The following is a 15187-nucleotide window of genomic DNA, read 5'->3' as shown; positions in this document are numbered from 1 at the left end:
AGAAAATTTTATTATATTTACCGTTATATAGTAGTTTTTTCTTTTCTTATCAAAATGATAATCAAACGGTAATGGCATCAATTTCCCGTCTTTTCACAAAGCAAAGAACAAAAATTTTTTGTTTCTATTTTCTTATCCACTAACATTTTTGCTTGTTTTTTATTATTTATTTCGTTACACGATTTATGAGTTTTATAAAGGTTCGTTTTTTTCTTTATCTGACTAGTCTTATACCGTTAAGAAAGTACATATCTATCTTAATATATAGCCAGGATATATTTGTATAATTTTATATATTTGTATGTGAATAAAATTTATATTTTTAGTACATTATTTTGTTGATGTGCTAGTCGTCCTAATTTAAGTGGATATGAACATTACATGTGAATTTATTTTCTAAAAGAAGCATTAAAATTAAAAAAATAAAATAAAATGTTTAGAGAAGAGGACATGGACTATAAATATAAAAAAAAAATAAGAAAATAAAAGAAATAAAATAAAATATATAAATAAAAATAAAATGTAGGTATGTAGTATGTGAAAAAGGACATTTGAAACAAGGTTATATAAAGTAGAAGCAGGCTTGACATTCATTCAATGGCATCTACATGGGTATGAGTAATGGAATATGAATTTATTTTCGCTTAAAATAATTTGTTAAGCAAATCGATTTTAAATAATATGCTTATATATATACATACATATATATGTCATTAAATATTATAATCTGTATATATATGTATATATGTAAGAACTAATAATAATATTTTAATCATATATAATTTAATTAATAATATAATTATTGTCTAATTGGTTTTGAATTAATAAAATAAATAAAAATCTTAATCTGTGTCTGAAAATTATTTGAAATTCATTTGAGAAAAACTTTAGAAATTCATAGTATATTTAAAATAAGAAATACTCTCGAATCTGAAATTTCAATTTCTTAAAGCAGTTATGAATTCAGAAAAAATTAATTAACTTGTTAAATTAAGAGATTTTCAAAAATTCATGAATTCATTTTCAAAACAATAGATGCCGGCTTAACTCTTCGCATAAAGCAAATATTCAAATATTTATCAAAAGTTTATAAAACAAAATTTTTATTATATACTTAGTTAAATTGCAATTTATGTATATGATATGGAAAATTGTTTAGAAATCAACAGTTAATTCAAATTTTATTTCAAAATTTTCAATACCTATAAGCAATTTAAATTAGTTCAAATTCAAATATTTTTCTTTTCTCTGCTAAATTAAAATTGTTTATTGTAATCCAGAGTAGAAATTTTGTTATAATTTTGCAATTTAAACAATAAATTCACTTTTTCTCATCTTAATCCGTCTGTATAGAAAATTTTGTATTAATCGAATTATTAAAATTTGATCACACATTTCTTTAATATTTTTCATTGTATATTTGCCAATCATATCACAACTCTATACCATTGTGCGTAGCATTTGTAATAATTATTAACTATATATGTTTAGATACTTTAAAATGTGAAAGTTAAATACAATTGATTTATTATAATAAATTGAAACAATAGGCTGCTGATTAAAAAAAAATTAAAATTGTATTAAATTCATATATAAAATAAATTCATTTTGGTAAATAATTTATATAGTATTTCTGCGTGTGTGTGTGCGAATATAAAATTTTTAATAAAAACAACGACACCAACATTGAATTGGTGCCGTTGTTATATATAATAATAACAGTATTTTGCAAAATTTTAAAATTTTCTTATGAAATTAAATTTATTTGAAAATAATAATCAAAAATATTTTGAAAATATAATTTCTATACTCTTCTTAAGTAATGTTTTTATAACACACTACCCGAATTTGATTTTCATTATAACAGCAAATTGCAATACACCTTGTATAAAGTTCGACGAGCCTTTTGGGAAAATATTATGTGCTATGTTGGTTGCATTTATTAATCTTTGAATAAAAACTATTATGAACTTCATTTAATGTTTATATGTATGTATACATAGTATTAATACTTTTAATTAATATGAACTTATGCATTATTATACCATGCTTGTAGTAGACGTTGTAATGTAACATTGTGTTATTTAATGGTCCAATTGAATTTTTATAAAAATTTCGGATTTGACTTATTATATTTGTTACTGATATTGAAAGTAAATTAGCAGCTATTATGGGGCAATATAAAAATTAAATGTCATACATATTATAACCTTAATTTTTTTATATTAAATCACTGTGATTGTTAAAAATGTTAAGTTAAAAATGAATTGACAAAAATATAGAGAAATTTCAAAGGCAAAGAGCTCAATCAATATTTTATTTATGAATATTGAGTTGAATGAAAATAAATTCGATTTATAAAGAGAAATTTTATTTTGCAATACTCATAATGTGCTTAATTTTAATTGATTTGAATTGACTTCTTAATTATTGATTTACATTATTAATTTAGAAGAAATTTTTAATTTACTAAAATGATATTGAAAATTTTTATTTGATTTTAATATTTCTCATTGCTACGACAAAATAAAATATAGTTAAATACACCAAAATCCAAAAGTGATTGTTAAATTCCAAAATAAATTTTTATGTCCAAAAAAAGTTTTGATGAATGACAAATTTTTGTGGTCTTCAGTGAATTTCTCGTCTCACAACATTAAAAAAATTTGGAACAAAATATATTAACAATTACAAACTGTAAACAAGAAGTTTAAAACTAAATCCGTTATGTTTTTCTACGGGTTCAATTGTATATACGTAGTATTAAGCGTCCGTGCCGGTAAAATATTATAGTGTCATAATGCATGACATACAACATAGAATACAAAACCATTCATCATTTTAATTCAAAACAAAAATATTTTTTTTTAATTTTAAAAATTTGTATGAATTTAAAAAAAAAAATAAATTTTTTCCTGTACCAATTTTAAAGCCAAAATTGTTAGTAACCTAAAACACATACTAAAATACTTAACAAAACGTAATAATGAAGCTTAAAAGTTCCTCTTAAAGTATTCGAGTAATAACGTGCTTGTCTCAATTATATTGTTTTTTCTCTAAAATTAATCAAGTTAAAGGTTAAAACTATAAGCATATACAGGTACGAGTAATAAAGTTTAAGATGTTGCGATTATAAAATGATGAAGGTTGAATTACAGAACCTTTTGTTTTTTGTGATTAAAGTCAAAGTTACAACATAAAGAAATTCAAAATATACTTTATTTTTGAAAGAGTGTGTTTTGAATGTTTTTTAAAATTTCCAATCTAACTTTTATATAAAATCAATTTTAAAATTAGGTCAAAATAACGATTGATGTTTTTTTTTTTCGAAATAAAATTGCTAAATTGAAAAATGGAGAGAGAAACACAACTCTTTTAAAAAATAAAATCAAACAACTTTTTAAATGTTTTATTCTGCTAGAGGATTACTTTTCTAATTAAACATGTTGTTCATATGATGATGGCATTTTAAAATTTAATATTATTTGCTATACTATATAAAAACCATTAAGTATACAAGAAAATATATATATATATATATGTATATGTATTACAGTTTTAAAAGCGTTAACACGTTTTTCTTTTTAATTTCTTTGAGTTTATAGAAAAACATTGGTTTTATTCTACAATATATACTTATATAATACACTTATATATATATAATATTATATTGTATGAAATATATGTATGATATATAACTACATTCATTACAAGTACATATACAAATATAATATTAGGTACATTATAAATAATAATAAAAAAAGAAAAGTTCAATATATTGTATGGGAGCTTTTAGTGAAAATTCTGTACTTACACAATATTTTTTTTCATTTCCGAGGAAAATAATTTTTCTCTTTACATATGTATTATGCATATGTATATGTATGTATGTATGTATATGTTAACTTTTTGCTTCATATTTATATGATATATATTTGTATATATTTTGTACATTAAATAAAATTAGGTTTTCGAGCTAAACCTCATAAAATGAATTTTACTCAAAATTGTACCTACATACACATTATTATATTATGTATGTAGGTATATTCTAACGTCTATTATATAAATATGTATTGTATATATCCAATAATAATGGAACTGAGCATAATATAATATACTGAAGCTTTTTGTTTTCATTTACAATTATAAATGCCTACAATATACATATTATATATGATATTGATATTATGTATAAAATTGTGTCTGTGTATATGTCAATATAAACTTTTGCTTTTCTTGAAATCTTAACTATTTTTAGAGGGATTTCAATTGACATTATGTATATATATGTATTTATATAAATATATATTATATATTTTCCAAAAACACACATATAGAAGAGAGAAAAATATTCGAAATAAATCGATATTTCTGTCATTGCAAAATAATAACATTTTTCAGAGTAGAAGTAAAATAATAATAAAATAATAAAAAAAAAATATTAAGTGAAAAAGAAAAACATCCTTAATACAATAATGTTGTCTTTTGCGTTTCTCATTTAAGAATTTGCAAAGCTCGAATAAAGTTCGCAAAAAATTATTTATTTATTTTTTTTTTGTTTGACTCTCGAATGAAAACTGGGAAAGAAAAATAATAAAAATTGTGTATAAATTGAAATTTTTTATAATTATTTTAATTTAAAATAAGAAAAAATTAATTCGGAAAAATTAAATTCGGAAATTTCGTAAAAAAAATATTGTGTGTATAACCATTTAAAATTGGAAGCGATAAAGGATCATAAAAAAATAATATTAGATCAAGATGTAAGGATTCTGTAAAAGAATAAAAAAATTATTCCCTTCTTTTTTATGGTTTTTGTTTCCTTCATTATTTAGTTTTTATGCTGTTCTTATTATGCCCTATTTATTTGAGATTTTTATTCATAAATTATCAGCTGATATTTACTTAAATACAAAAAAAAAATCACAGAAAAATCAAAGAAAAGTAATAATAAAAACAAATAGAAGACACAAAAAAAGAAATTATAAAAAAAAAAAACAAACAAAAGTGAATTTATTTTGTTATTTTTTTTTTTTTAATATTTAAATGAAAGTGAATCTTTTCCTATGCCTTAAATTAAAAGGATTATAAAAGTATCCGAGAGAACAATATAAAAAAAAAACTAAAATAAAATCAAAATAATAAAATGAAATCAAAGGGAACTGTTATATAACAATAAGGCACCTATATCTAGGTTTTAATTTTGTGCCTATACATTTTTATATACACACAATTATACATAATAATACCTATATAACTATATGTACGAGTATGTATATGCATAAAACTAATTGTATTTAAAGGAAAAAGAAATTATTTCCATTAGAATAATAAAAGTTCCCTGTGGATAAGTGAATTTGTTGCGATTATTTTTTATTACAAAAAAAACAAAGAGAGAGAAACAGGAATAAAATATAAATATATATAAAAATATTATATTAATATTATATTATTAATATTATTAATATATATATGTATAAGGTGTATCTACATAATCGCAATTAATAGAAATATTAATATATAAAAAAAATGTAGGTTAATTCTTGTTGCTTTTTATAAAAAAAGAAAAAAAACAAACAAAACAATAAAAAAAATCAAAAAAGAGAAAATTTAAAATTGTTGTAATTTTATTTAATGTGTGTATTATGGGGTACTCGTGAATCATATAATAATATTTATAAGGGCTATATAACCTCATTTTTAAGGGCATATAATATGCAAATCGTATGTACATTATTATTTGTAATTGAAGTACTTAAATATATATGTATATGGTACTTCAATAGGTTATTAAGTTTTCAAAAATAATTATAATTTTTTATTATTTAATTTTAATAGAATTACCATAAATTTTTGTGTTTTTGTATGGGGAAAATTTTTGAAAAGTTTTCTTTTCTTAAAATTTATTTTAATTCTTTTACAAAAATTGAAATATTTTTTTTGTTTTTCTATTCATAACTATGATATGCACATAATATATGTATATAAAATTTGTAGGTATACTTGCAAATATAATTTGTAATTTAATATATAGGTTTTCAATTTCTTTGTTTTTCCGAAAATTGTTTCAAAAAATAATTTACATATTGGGTAAAAATAGAGCGTGTGAAATGATTCTAATTACCAATAATTTACGAAAAAAAAATTGCATATTTTTAGGAACATTTGATAATTTTTTTTAAATTCAAGACAAAAGTATATTTTTATTTGTAAAGAGACATAAAAAGTAAAATTAAATAATAATTAGTAAATTTCGATAATAAACATTAAAATTAAATAAAAAATCGCGAAAGTCTCGTTTTAATTTCATCAAAAGGTTAAAATAAATAAGTGGTATATCTATGTGGATTTAATGTTGAATGGCGACTTGTCTACACTTATCATTAGTTTGTATATGAATATGTACTTATAATGAATAACTTGAAAAGTGAAAAGTAGGAAATTATTAAGAATAAAATATTAAAATAAAAAAATATTAAAAAAAGGATAAAATTATTTTTTGAAATTAAAGAAACAGAAAAAAAAATGGAATAAAATTGTACTAAAAATATAAATTTTTGAATATGTTAGAATGGCGACACTCTTGTTGTTGTCTGTTATAAAAAAAAATTTCCGCATATCCATGTACATAAATATATAAATTTTTTATGATGTCTGGGAAAAAAATGTCTGTGAGAGAATACTGCAAAAGAATTGCTAAAAATGTATTATTCAAGTGATATTTATTATTCAATAAACTGTGTTTCAGTATAGAATAAAATTAACTTTTAGAAAGTTAGCAAAAATTTAAAATTTTGAGTTCTTAGTGTGCCCAAATTAATTGCAACATCAGCGAACAACAAATTTAAAACAACTAATTCTAAAATATTCATTTTCTTCTTAAAAAAATGTTACAATACATTTAATTTAATTCAAGGTCAATGAATTACATATTACAAGTTAAAGCCAAAACTGTGGTTGTCTCTGAATTAGAAAAATATTAATTAATGGGTTAAGTGCTTAATTCTTAATGAGAAATAAGTTCTTTATAAAATTATTCGCACTTAAATTGTTGAAAGATTAATCAAATTCAAGTGTTTTTTTTTTGTTGTAATTTATTACAATATTGAAATATAAAATACTCGGTTTTACTAGTTTTAGAATGTATTAAAAGTTATTTAATTTAAAGCACAAACTGATTATTTTGTTTTAAATGTAAGCTTAAATTAAAATATTCTTACAAAATTATAATTAAAAGCAGACTTATAAATTGATACAAATAAATCAGCGATTTTAAACGTGTAACATGACAAAATGTTATTCGAATAGTTCGAATTTTTTATGTTTTAATTTATAGCTTCGGAACTCATGATATTTTCTTCGACTTTAAATTAAATATAGGAATATTAATAAAATTATCATAGAATATGATAGATTTAATTTGCAAAAAATTTAAGATTCTGATAAAATATAGAGTTCCTTAACTTGATTTAGATAGATTTTGCTTGTAACCACAGAAAATTTGTAGTATAAGCACATGTATAATTTGTCACTTGAATAATAAAAAATTTATTTTACAAATGGGCTGATAAAAAATAATAAATTGTTATATTGAATATTCCGTCATTAAAAGTTGTAAAATTGTGTGTAATTGAAAATAATCACATTTCTTAAAACTTTTAAGAACACTTAAAAGAGAGTATATAGATTTTATTATATAGTATTGATTTTACAAATAAAAGCTTTTACTATAAGAAAATTAATCTATAATAAAAATTATTTTTCTTCTTTTTATTTTAGGTTCAATCGTAACATCAGAATGTCAACTACGGATAATAAAATCAAAATACAATTAAGACCAACTTTACCAGGTTCAGGTCCAGGTATAATAAATCGACCTGATAAAAATCCATCACCATCAAAATTAATGATAAATCATGGTAAACCAAATTATACAATTAATCGTACCACCAATACACTAAGTCCAAAAAATAAACCATCAACCACCGAAACAGTAACATCACCGTCATTAGCATTCCCATTAAAACCAACAAACAATCCATTATCACCGGTACCATCAACAGCATCAGTAGGAGCAACATCTTCAACAACAAATCAAATTGAAAAAGTCATTTTAAAACATGTACCCTCAACAATAAATGTCAATTCAAATTCGGAACCAATAACATATTCAAATAAACCATCAGTTGTTTCACCAGTTAATTCATTTGTTTCACCTGGAATATCATCAAAAGCAGCTGCAACATCATTTGGTGTTAAATTAAAACAATGTAATAATAAGAAAAATATTCAAAATGGTGATATTCCGACAACAAATGGTCGAGATCAAAATCAAAGTGATGAACCAGAATTTGTTAGAAGACAAAAACAAATATTTGAAAAATTACAACTGAGGGAGCAGCAGCAACAACAACAACAACAGCATCATCAAGTAGAAACAAATACAATAACCACCAAAACTGAAATAAATTCTTCAAATGATTCAATTAATAATGATAATAATTACCAACAAAATGGACATAGTAACACATTAAACAATAATTCATCAATAAAACAAACTAATGGTTATCATAGCCAGGAGAAAACAACAACAATAATTGATAGTCATGTTAAAAATGTTACAAATCGTTTGGAAAATGTTTCATCAACAATAAATTCTAATATTAATAATTCAAATATAATTGATCAACAAAAGAGTTCTTCACAACAACAAAATAATAGTTTTAAATTACCACCGGGTGCAATATGTGGTAAACCAGCTATACCAGGTAAACCAGCAAATTTACAAATACCACCATCAGCTGCTAGATATCAACAACAAAATAATTTATTAAAAAATCAAAATAATTCAATAAATTCTAATAATGATTTGTCAACAACAGTAACAAGTAATACCGAAACAACAACAACAACAGCAACTACACAAAAACCAATAACACCGACTGTTAATGAAAATAATTTTGTTGATAATTCAATTGGTGTTAATTTTGAGCAAAAAACTATTGTATCATTTTCAAAAGATTTATCAACGGAACCAAATCGTTATCCAGATACTGTTAAAATAACAAAAACAATTAGTAATGGTAATGGAATTAATAAGAGTAATGATACTATTAATTTCAATGAAGATGATGTTGATGATGATGATGAAGGCCTTAAAGAATTTATTGCAATTGAAAAAACATCAAAATTAGCTGAAGAAATGGCACAAATAAAATTTGATATTAAAACTGATGAAGAAGATGTTACCATAACACCAGTTGTAATACGATAAATGAAGAAAACAAAAAAAAAACATAGAAAAAATCATAGAAAAAAAAAAACGTATTCAAATTCTATTTAAAATCAAAAATGAAAATATTTACGAAAAACGACTCCTTTTAACTTATAAAATAAATCCTTATATATTCATGTACATGTATATGCATAAATATGTATTTGTTATTTTCATTTTATACTTATACATTTATATTTATAACAGAGAGTTGTGATGGTGTTTAAATCCTGTGGTTAATTAAACTTTAACACATTCTATTTTTATAATATTATTAATTGTATAAAAAGGATTTTATTTTAAAATAGTTATTGTTTTTTTTTTTTTTTTGTTTTTTTCTCTGTATAGTTAATAATATGTTTGTATATGTGTTTTTATATATATTTAAGTATCTAATGTACTTTATTTTTTAAATAATAATTTTAATAACATAATTTTTGCTGTGTTTTTAGATGTAAATTAATTTAATAATAATTAAATAATTAATATTGAAAATTTGTTTTTTAAACAATAATTTTGTGCAACGAAATCAATCCTATAATGTCTTATTAATGTTGAAATTTGTTTAAAAAAAAAACAACCTATAAAATGAAGGAATAGAAATCAATTAAATTGTATTTTGTTCCGTCAATTTTAGATTTAATAAATTTAAGATGATTTTATTAAAATTCGAAGAACAATTTATCACAAGTTTTTCTAAATCTTAAAATTTTTTGAGCTAATAATATTCCAAAATTACTTTAGTAGATTAATTAATTTTTCAACAAATTAATTAAAATATTATATTTATTGTTAATGTAGTACAATAAGCTTCTGACTTGGGCCATTTTTGATAAAGCCAAAACAATATCCTGCTTTTAAGAATTGCATCAAAAATATGAATAAATCTGTAATTGCATTACTTTAGCGATATAAAAAGTTTTCTATAGATTTGCTTTATGTAATGTTATTTTCAATTTAAAAAAGAAACCATTATGGTATTGTCTGCTAAGATGCAATTTAAAGTGCAACATTGCCCACCGTCAGAGTGTCTTTTTTTTGATATTCAATTTTAATAAAATTTATTAGTTAGTCCGATACTTTACCGAATAAACTTGAAATAATATGAAATTTCAAAAAAGTTCATCAATTATTAGTTGTCTTTTAAATACATTGAAAAATATTAAATTCATTCTAGTTGCTGGAATGTAAGACATAATGTATTCGAATGATCAATATCTTACCTTTAAAAATCTGATACGAAAATCTTGATACAAAATTTTCATTATATTCAGTTCAGTTATGAATTGAACACTCACTATGCTACGTTTGTTCATTAAAAATACTTACCTTTGACATCTTTCCTTTTTAAATTTATCACATTCTAAATGTATTCGAAATTGACTGATGGTTATTATAACTTTGGTGTTATTATAATATAGTGCTATTTTTAACTAAAATATAAGATTAACGGAAGTTATTGATACTATATCCTGTTAGATCATTTTAGTTTTATTTACGTGGTCTAAATAATCCTGTAGGAATTTATGAAATTAAAACTTCTCATAATAAATTAATATTTGATTAAAAAATTGGCATAATTACAAAATTTTGTCGTCTTTACAAAATTGAATTTTTGAATAATTTTACAAATTGCCCTCAAGTCTTCTGGATCATTTGTCTTGCATGAATATTAGTTTTATAAAAGATCAAGACAAGTCTCTTTATTAAACTCTTATTAATTTTTATTAAATTGAATCAACAATTGTTGATAAAAGGAAAAATATTTAGTTTATTACAAGTCATATATGAAATTTTTATAAGCTCTTCTATTCGCTGAAAATTGCATATATGTATGTATGTAAATAGATTAATAAAATTTTTGTGATTAAAAAATAATTTGATTTTAAAAAATTATTGGTCTGTTTTAATGTACCTAAAATTAATCATAGTAGTTAAAAGGAAAGGATCATTATGGAAATCAAGTGAAGTTATTGAATACAGAAACTCTAACTTAAAATATTTTTTTTGGTTCCCATTTAAATTTGAATATTGTTCACCCTTGTTTTTTCAAACCAATTAGTTAGATAAGAATTTTAAATGCTTTTATTATAAACGAGATACGAGTAGCATATCCAAAATTCCATTAGTAATAATCCTTCTTATCAATATTGTATTAAAAAATTTTATGGTAGTTCGATAACGTAAAATTATCATAAAGGACTACACTTCTTATATTATAGAATATATTGCTTAGGTTTGGAATGACTTGTGATAATTTGGAATAGAATCGATTTTATTTTAATATGTACAATTAATTAATAGATAAAATATTGCAAATTAATTTTAATATTTTTTACCCAATTAATATAATTTTTAAGAAAAAATTTGTATATTGAATTTATATATGTATGTATGTATATATAGATATGTGAATAAGCAAATTAAATTCCTGATTAACTCTTGTAATAGATTTTTTTTATTTTAAAATTTTAGACTATTCATTATCATTATGTAACATCTTAGATTAAAAATTTATTAAAAAAGAAAAATTCTGTTGCCATATACAATTATTTTAATATTTTTATGGTATATGTATAATTTATACATATGAAATATATATATATATACAAATATGCATATATTATATACATTATTATAAATATATTACGTATATATTATAAATTTTATTGCTGTTATCGAAACTAATTTAGAAGTTAAATAAAAATGTATAATGATTAAGTGTTTTTAAATTATTATCTGGCATTTTATTAATAATTTTTTATTTTTTTTTTTAAAATTTAGCATTTTTTATAATCACATAATTTTTGTGGCATTTTAGCGAACGATTTTTTAAAATTTATTTTCTTGTTTTTGTTTTTTTTTTAAAAGAATGTTTAACAATTTTATTTTAAAAGTTTAAATATTTAAAATTTCTACAATTCTAATTCTAAAGATGGTGGTACCCAACCACCGAAAGCTTTTTCTAATTCTTCAGCAACAGCTAAACATAAACGATCTTGATTATGATTTGCAATCACTTGAATTCCTAATGGTAATCCTTCACTACCAATTCCCATTGGAATTGTTGTACATGGAAAGCCCATTGTATTAAATACAGCAGTATATGAAAAATTCAAAACTCTTGCTATCGGTTCGAAATGATATGGAGCAACTGTTGGATGTGTTGGATATAAAAGTACACCATTATCACCAAGTAAATCTTGAATTTCTTTTAAAAGAACATCACGTTTCTCAACAAATTTATAATAGATATTGGAACCATGACTAATTCCAATTTCTTCAAAGAGCGCATTAATAACACCCATAAATGTATGTTTTGAGCGTCCAATTATCATTTTACCTAATTCTGTATATGGATTAACATTACCATTTAAATTTGTTAATAATTTTTGAGCTCCAATACCATGTACATTTTGTACATTAGCATCAAATATTTCAAATGATTGACGAAGTTTTTCAAATTGAACTTGTTTTGGATTTTCATTTGTTTCATTACTGATATGTTGAATGATTTTTTTTAGTGCATCTTGTATTTCTTTATCAACAGATTGAACTAATGGTGCTCCACCATCATCAATTTGATAAAAAAATTTTATATTTTTTATATCGACTTTCTCATCTAAATTTAAATATTTTCTTTTGTCATTTGCAATAATTTTTAAAATTAATTTTAAATCAGTGGCGTGCCGACACATTGGACCCATACTTAAAAATCCTTCTTTTTCGTCATCATAAAATGAAGGAAATTGTCCATGATTTGATACAATAAATTTTGTTGGTTTATGTCCAAAAATTCCATTACAAAATGCTGGTATACGAATTGATCCACCCATATCAGAACCTAAACCAAAAGCTGATCCACAAGAAGCTTGTATACAACCTTCACCACCACTTGATCCACCAACAGTACGATTTGTATCGTATGGATTATTTGTTCTTCCATATATTAAATTAGAACATTCCCACCACATACACAATTCAGGTACATTAGTAATTGCTAATGGAATTGCACCAGCTTCTAATAATAATGTTATAGTTTTTGCATTTTCATCTGCTCTATAATCTTTTCTTAACCAAAGTCCAGCAGTATTTAACATATTTTTAATTTGAATTGAATCTTTTGTTGTAAATGGAATACCTAATAATGGTTTTTGTTCAGCTAATTCATCTTTTGTAAATTTTTTTGATTCGATTAATGTGTCAACAAGGTAAGCATCACTAATAGCATCTTCAAAACGATTTTCAACCATACAATTTAAAATTGGATTTATATCTCGTATACGTGAAATATAATATTTTACTAAATCAACGCTCTTTAATTCTCCATTTCGAATTTTTTCAGCTAATGATGTAACGGGCTCTAATAATATTTTATTTCTTATTGGAGGTGCTCGTTCACCTTTTCCATATATTATAGATACACATTGTCGAACGAATAACAAAAAAATACTATATACTATTTTTATAGATTTTTCTATAATTGTAGGCTTAGAATTTTTACTTTTTTTGCAACTATAATTTATATGCAATATTTCGTTATTCATTTTTTATGATTAAATCGATATTGTATGTAGGTTAGGTGCGTTTCTTTTCTTTACAATACTGATATTATTTAAAATTTTTAAAATTTGAATAAAATATAATGAAGAAAATTGTTCCGAATTTTAAACGAAAAAAAAAGAACAAAAAAATTCAAATTCAATCACAACGCTTAAGTTTCTAAAATTTTACTGACTAAAGTAAAATTTAAATTCACTTTGTGTTTATTTTATCACACATTATTATTTTGTACTTATCGAAGTATATTCTATCTATTATCGACTATTATCACATATTTTTTTTTTGTTATAATATTATAAATATTTATTTATGTGCGAAAATGCAGACCCGCTTGTTCTATATGTTCACTTTCTATAACCTAACGCTTGTCTGCTACCTATCCAATAATATGCTTTTAAAAGTGTATTATTATCTAATACTCATGTTGTTATGATTTTTGTTCCTGAAAATTTGTATATATACAAAAAATTACATATATGTATATAAATGAATATAGTGTTGAACTCATGTTGATATTGTAGTAGATTTACTACATATTACATAAGAATTTATTCCAGTCTATGATTTTATTTTATTGAATTAATTAAGGCATTTCATTTAAATATGTCATGCAATTGCTAAAATTTATAGTTAAAGGTATGTAGCATAATTAAATCTCTTGTTACACAATAAATATTTGAAGGGGGAAGATATTTGAAAAATTTTTAGAAATGTGGATTGAGACCCCCATTCTTAAAGCAAAATGTTTAAGGAAATGCCCCATTGATATATGGTTTGAGTTTGAGGTGAATTGTTTTTCAATATTTCTGCCTAAGACTCGTTTCTTTCCTCATGCCATCTATCTGCAATGCGATTGTATATAAAGAAATATTCATTATATTTTTCATATAAAAATGTTTAAATACATTTTGTAAAATATGTTAAATAAAATCAACAACATGTTGTTGTTATTATTTTGTACCCTGGAAATATTTACTGAAGAAAGGATAAAATAATTGAAACTTTTACTTAAGAAAAGGATAAACTAAAATTATTTTTATAACAACAAGAATTGTTGAGTGATTATATAAGATAAAGATACAGGTATTATGTGTACTATGTGGTTGAAATTCAAGATATGCACTTAAGAATTGTGTGGTAATAGCAACAATATCGATTTGACAATAAAATTATTATAGCTGCTTTGCAGTATAATTAAATATATTGGTAACTTTTAAAATGGTCTAATTTATACAAAAATTATTGCCAAAAATAAAAAGAAGAAAGAAACCAACATAAAATATATTTTTAAATTGTACGGGCAAAGGTTCAACATATCTATAGTATTTATTCTATGAAATAATTTAA

General features: G+C 22.3%; 2 protein-coding genes across 4 annotated transcripts; one reads left to right on the top strand and one right to left on the bottom strand.

Moving 5' to 3' along the window:
• The first annotated feature begins 394 nt into the window (after positions 1–394).
• On the top strand, positions 395–9523 carry LOC129606354 (probable serine/threonine-protein kinase cdc7). 3 transcript variants are annotated; one of them, XM_055516651.1, is made up of 2 exons: positions 395–612; positions 7783–9523. In XM_055516651.1, exon 2 carries the CDS (start codon positions 7802–7804, stop codon positions 9275–9277), a length of 1476 nt encoding a protein of 491 aa, XP_055372626.1. In that variant the 5' UTR covers positions 395–612; positions 7783–7801; the 3' UTR covers positions 9278–9523. The 3 variants fall into 3 exon arrangements, with proteins under 3 accessions (XP_055372626.1, XP_055372625.1, XP_055372624.1); XM_055516650.1 differs by lacking the exon at positions 395–612 and adding an exon at positions 4561–4766; XM_055516649.1 differs by lacking the exon at positions 395–612 and adding an exon at positions 5250–5272.
• A 130-nt stretch (positions 9524–9653) lies between these two features.
• Positions 9654–14208, bottom strand: LOC129606248 (fatty-acid amide hydrolase 2-like). Its single transcript, XM_055516457.1, has one exon. It carries the CDS (start codon positions 13822–13824, stop codon positions 12193–12195), a length of 1632 nt encoding a protein of 543 aa, XP_055372432.1. The 5' UTR covers positions 13825–14208; the 3' UTR covers positions 9654–12192.
• Between the last annotated feature and the right edge of the window lie 979 nt (positions 14209–15187).

Source organism: Condylostylus longicornis, unplaced genomic scaffold (genome assembly GCF_029603195.1).
Source record: "Condylostylus longicornis isolate FDR11 unplaced genomic scaffold, ASM2960319v2 ptg000018l, whole genome shotgun sequence".
Classification (NCBI taxonomy): domain Eukaryota; kingdom Metazoa; phylum Arthropoda; class Insecta; order Diptera; family Dolichopodidae; genus Condylostylus; species Condylostylus longicornis.
Note: the sequence above shows the minus strand (reverse complement) of the source record. Positions and strands in the feature narration are given on the sequence as shown.

Excerpts from the sequence above, each read along its gene's own strand:
- LOC129606248 (XM_055516457.1), bottom strand. The coding sequence starts at position 13,824 with ATGAATAACGAAATATTGCATATAAATTATAGTTGCAAAAAAAGTAAA.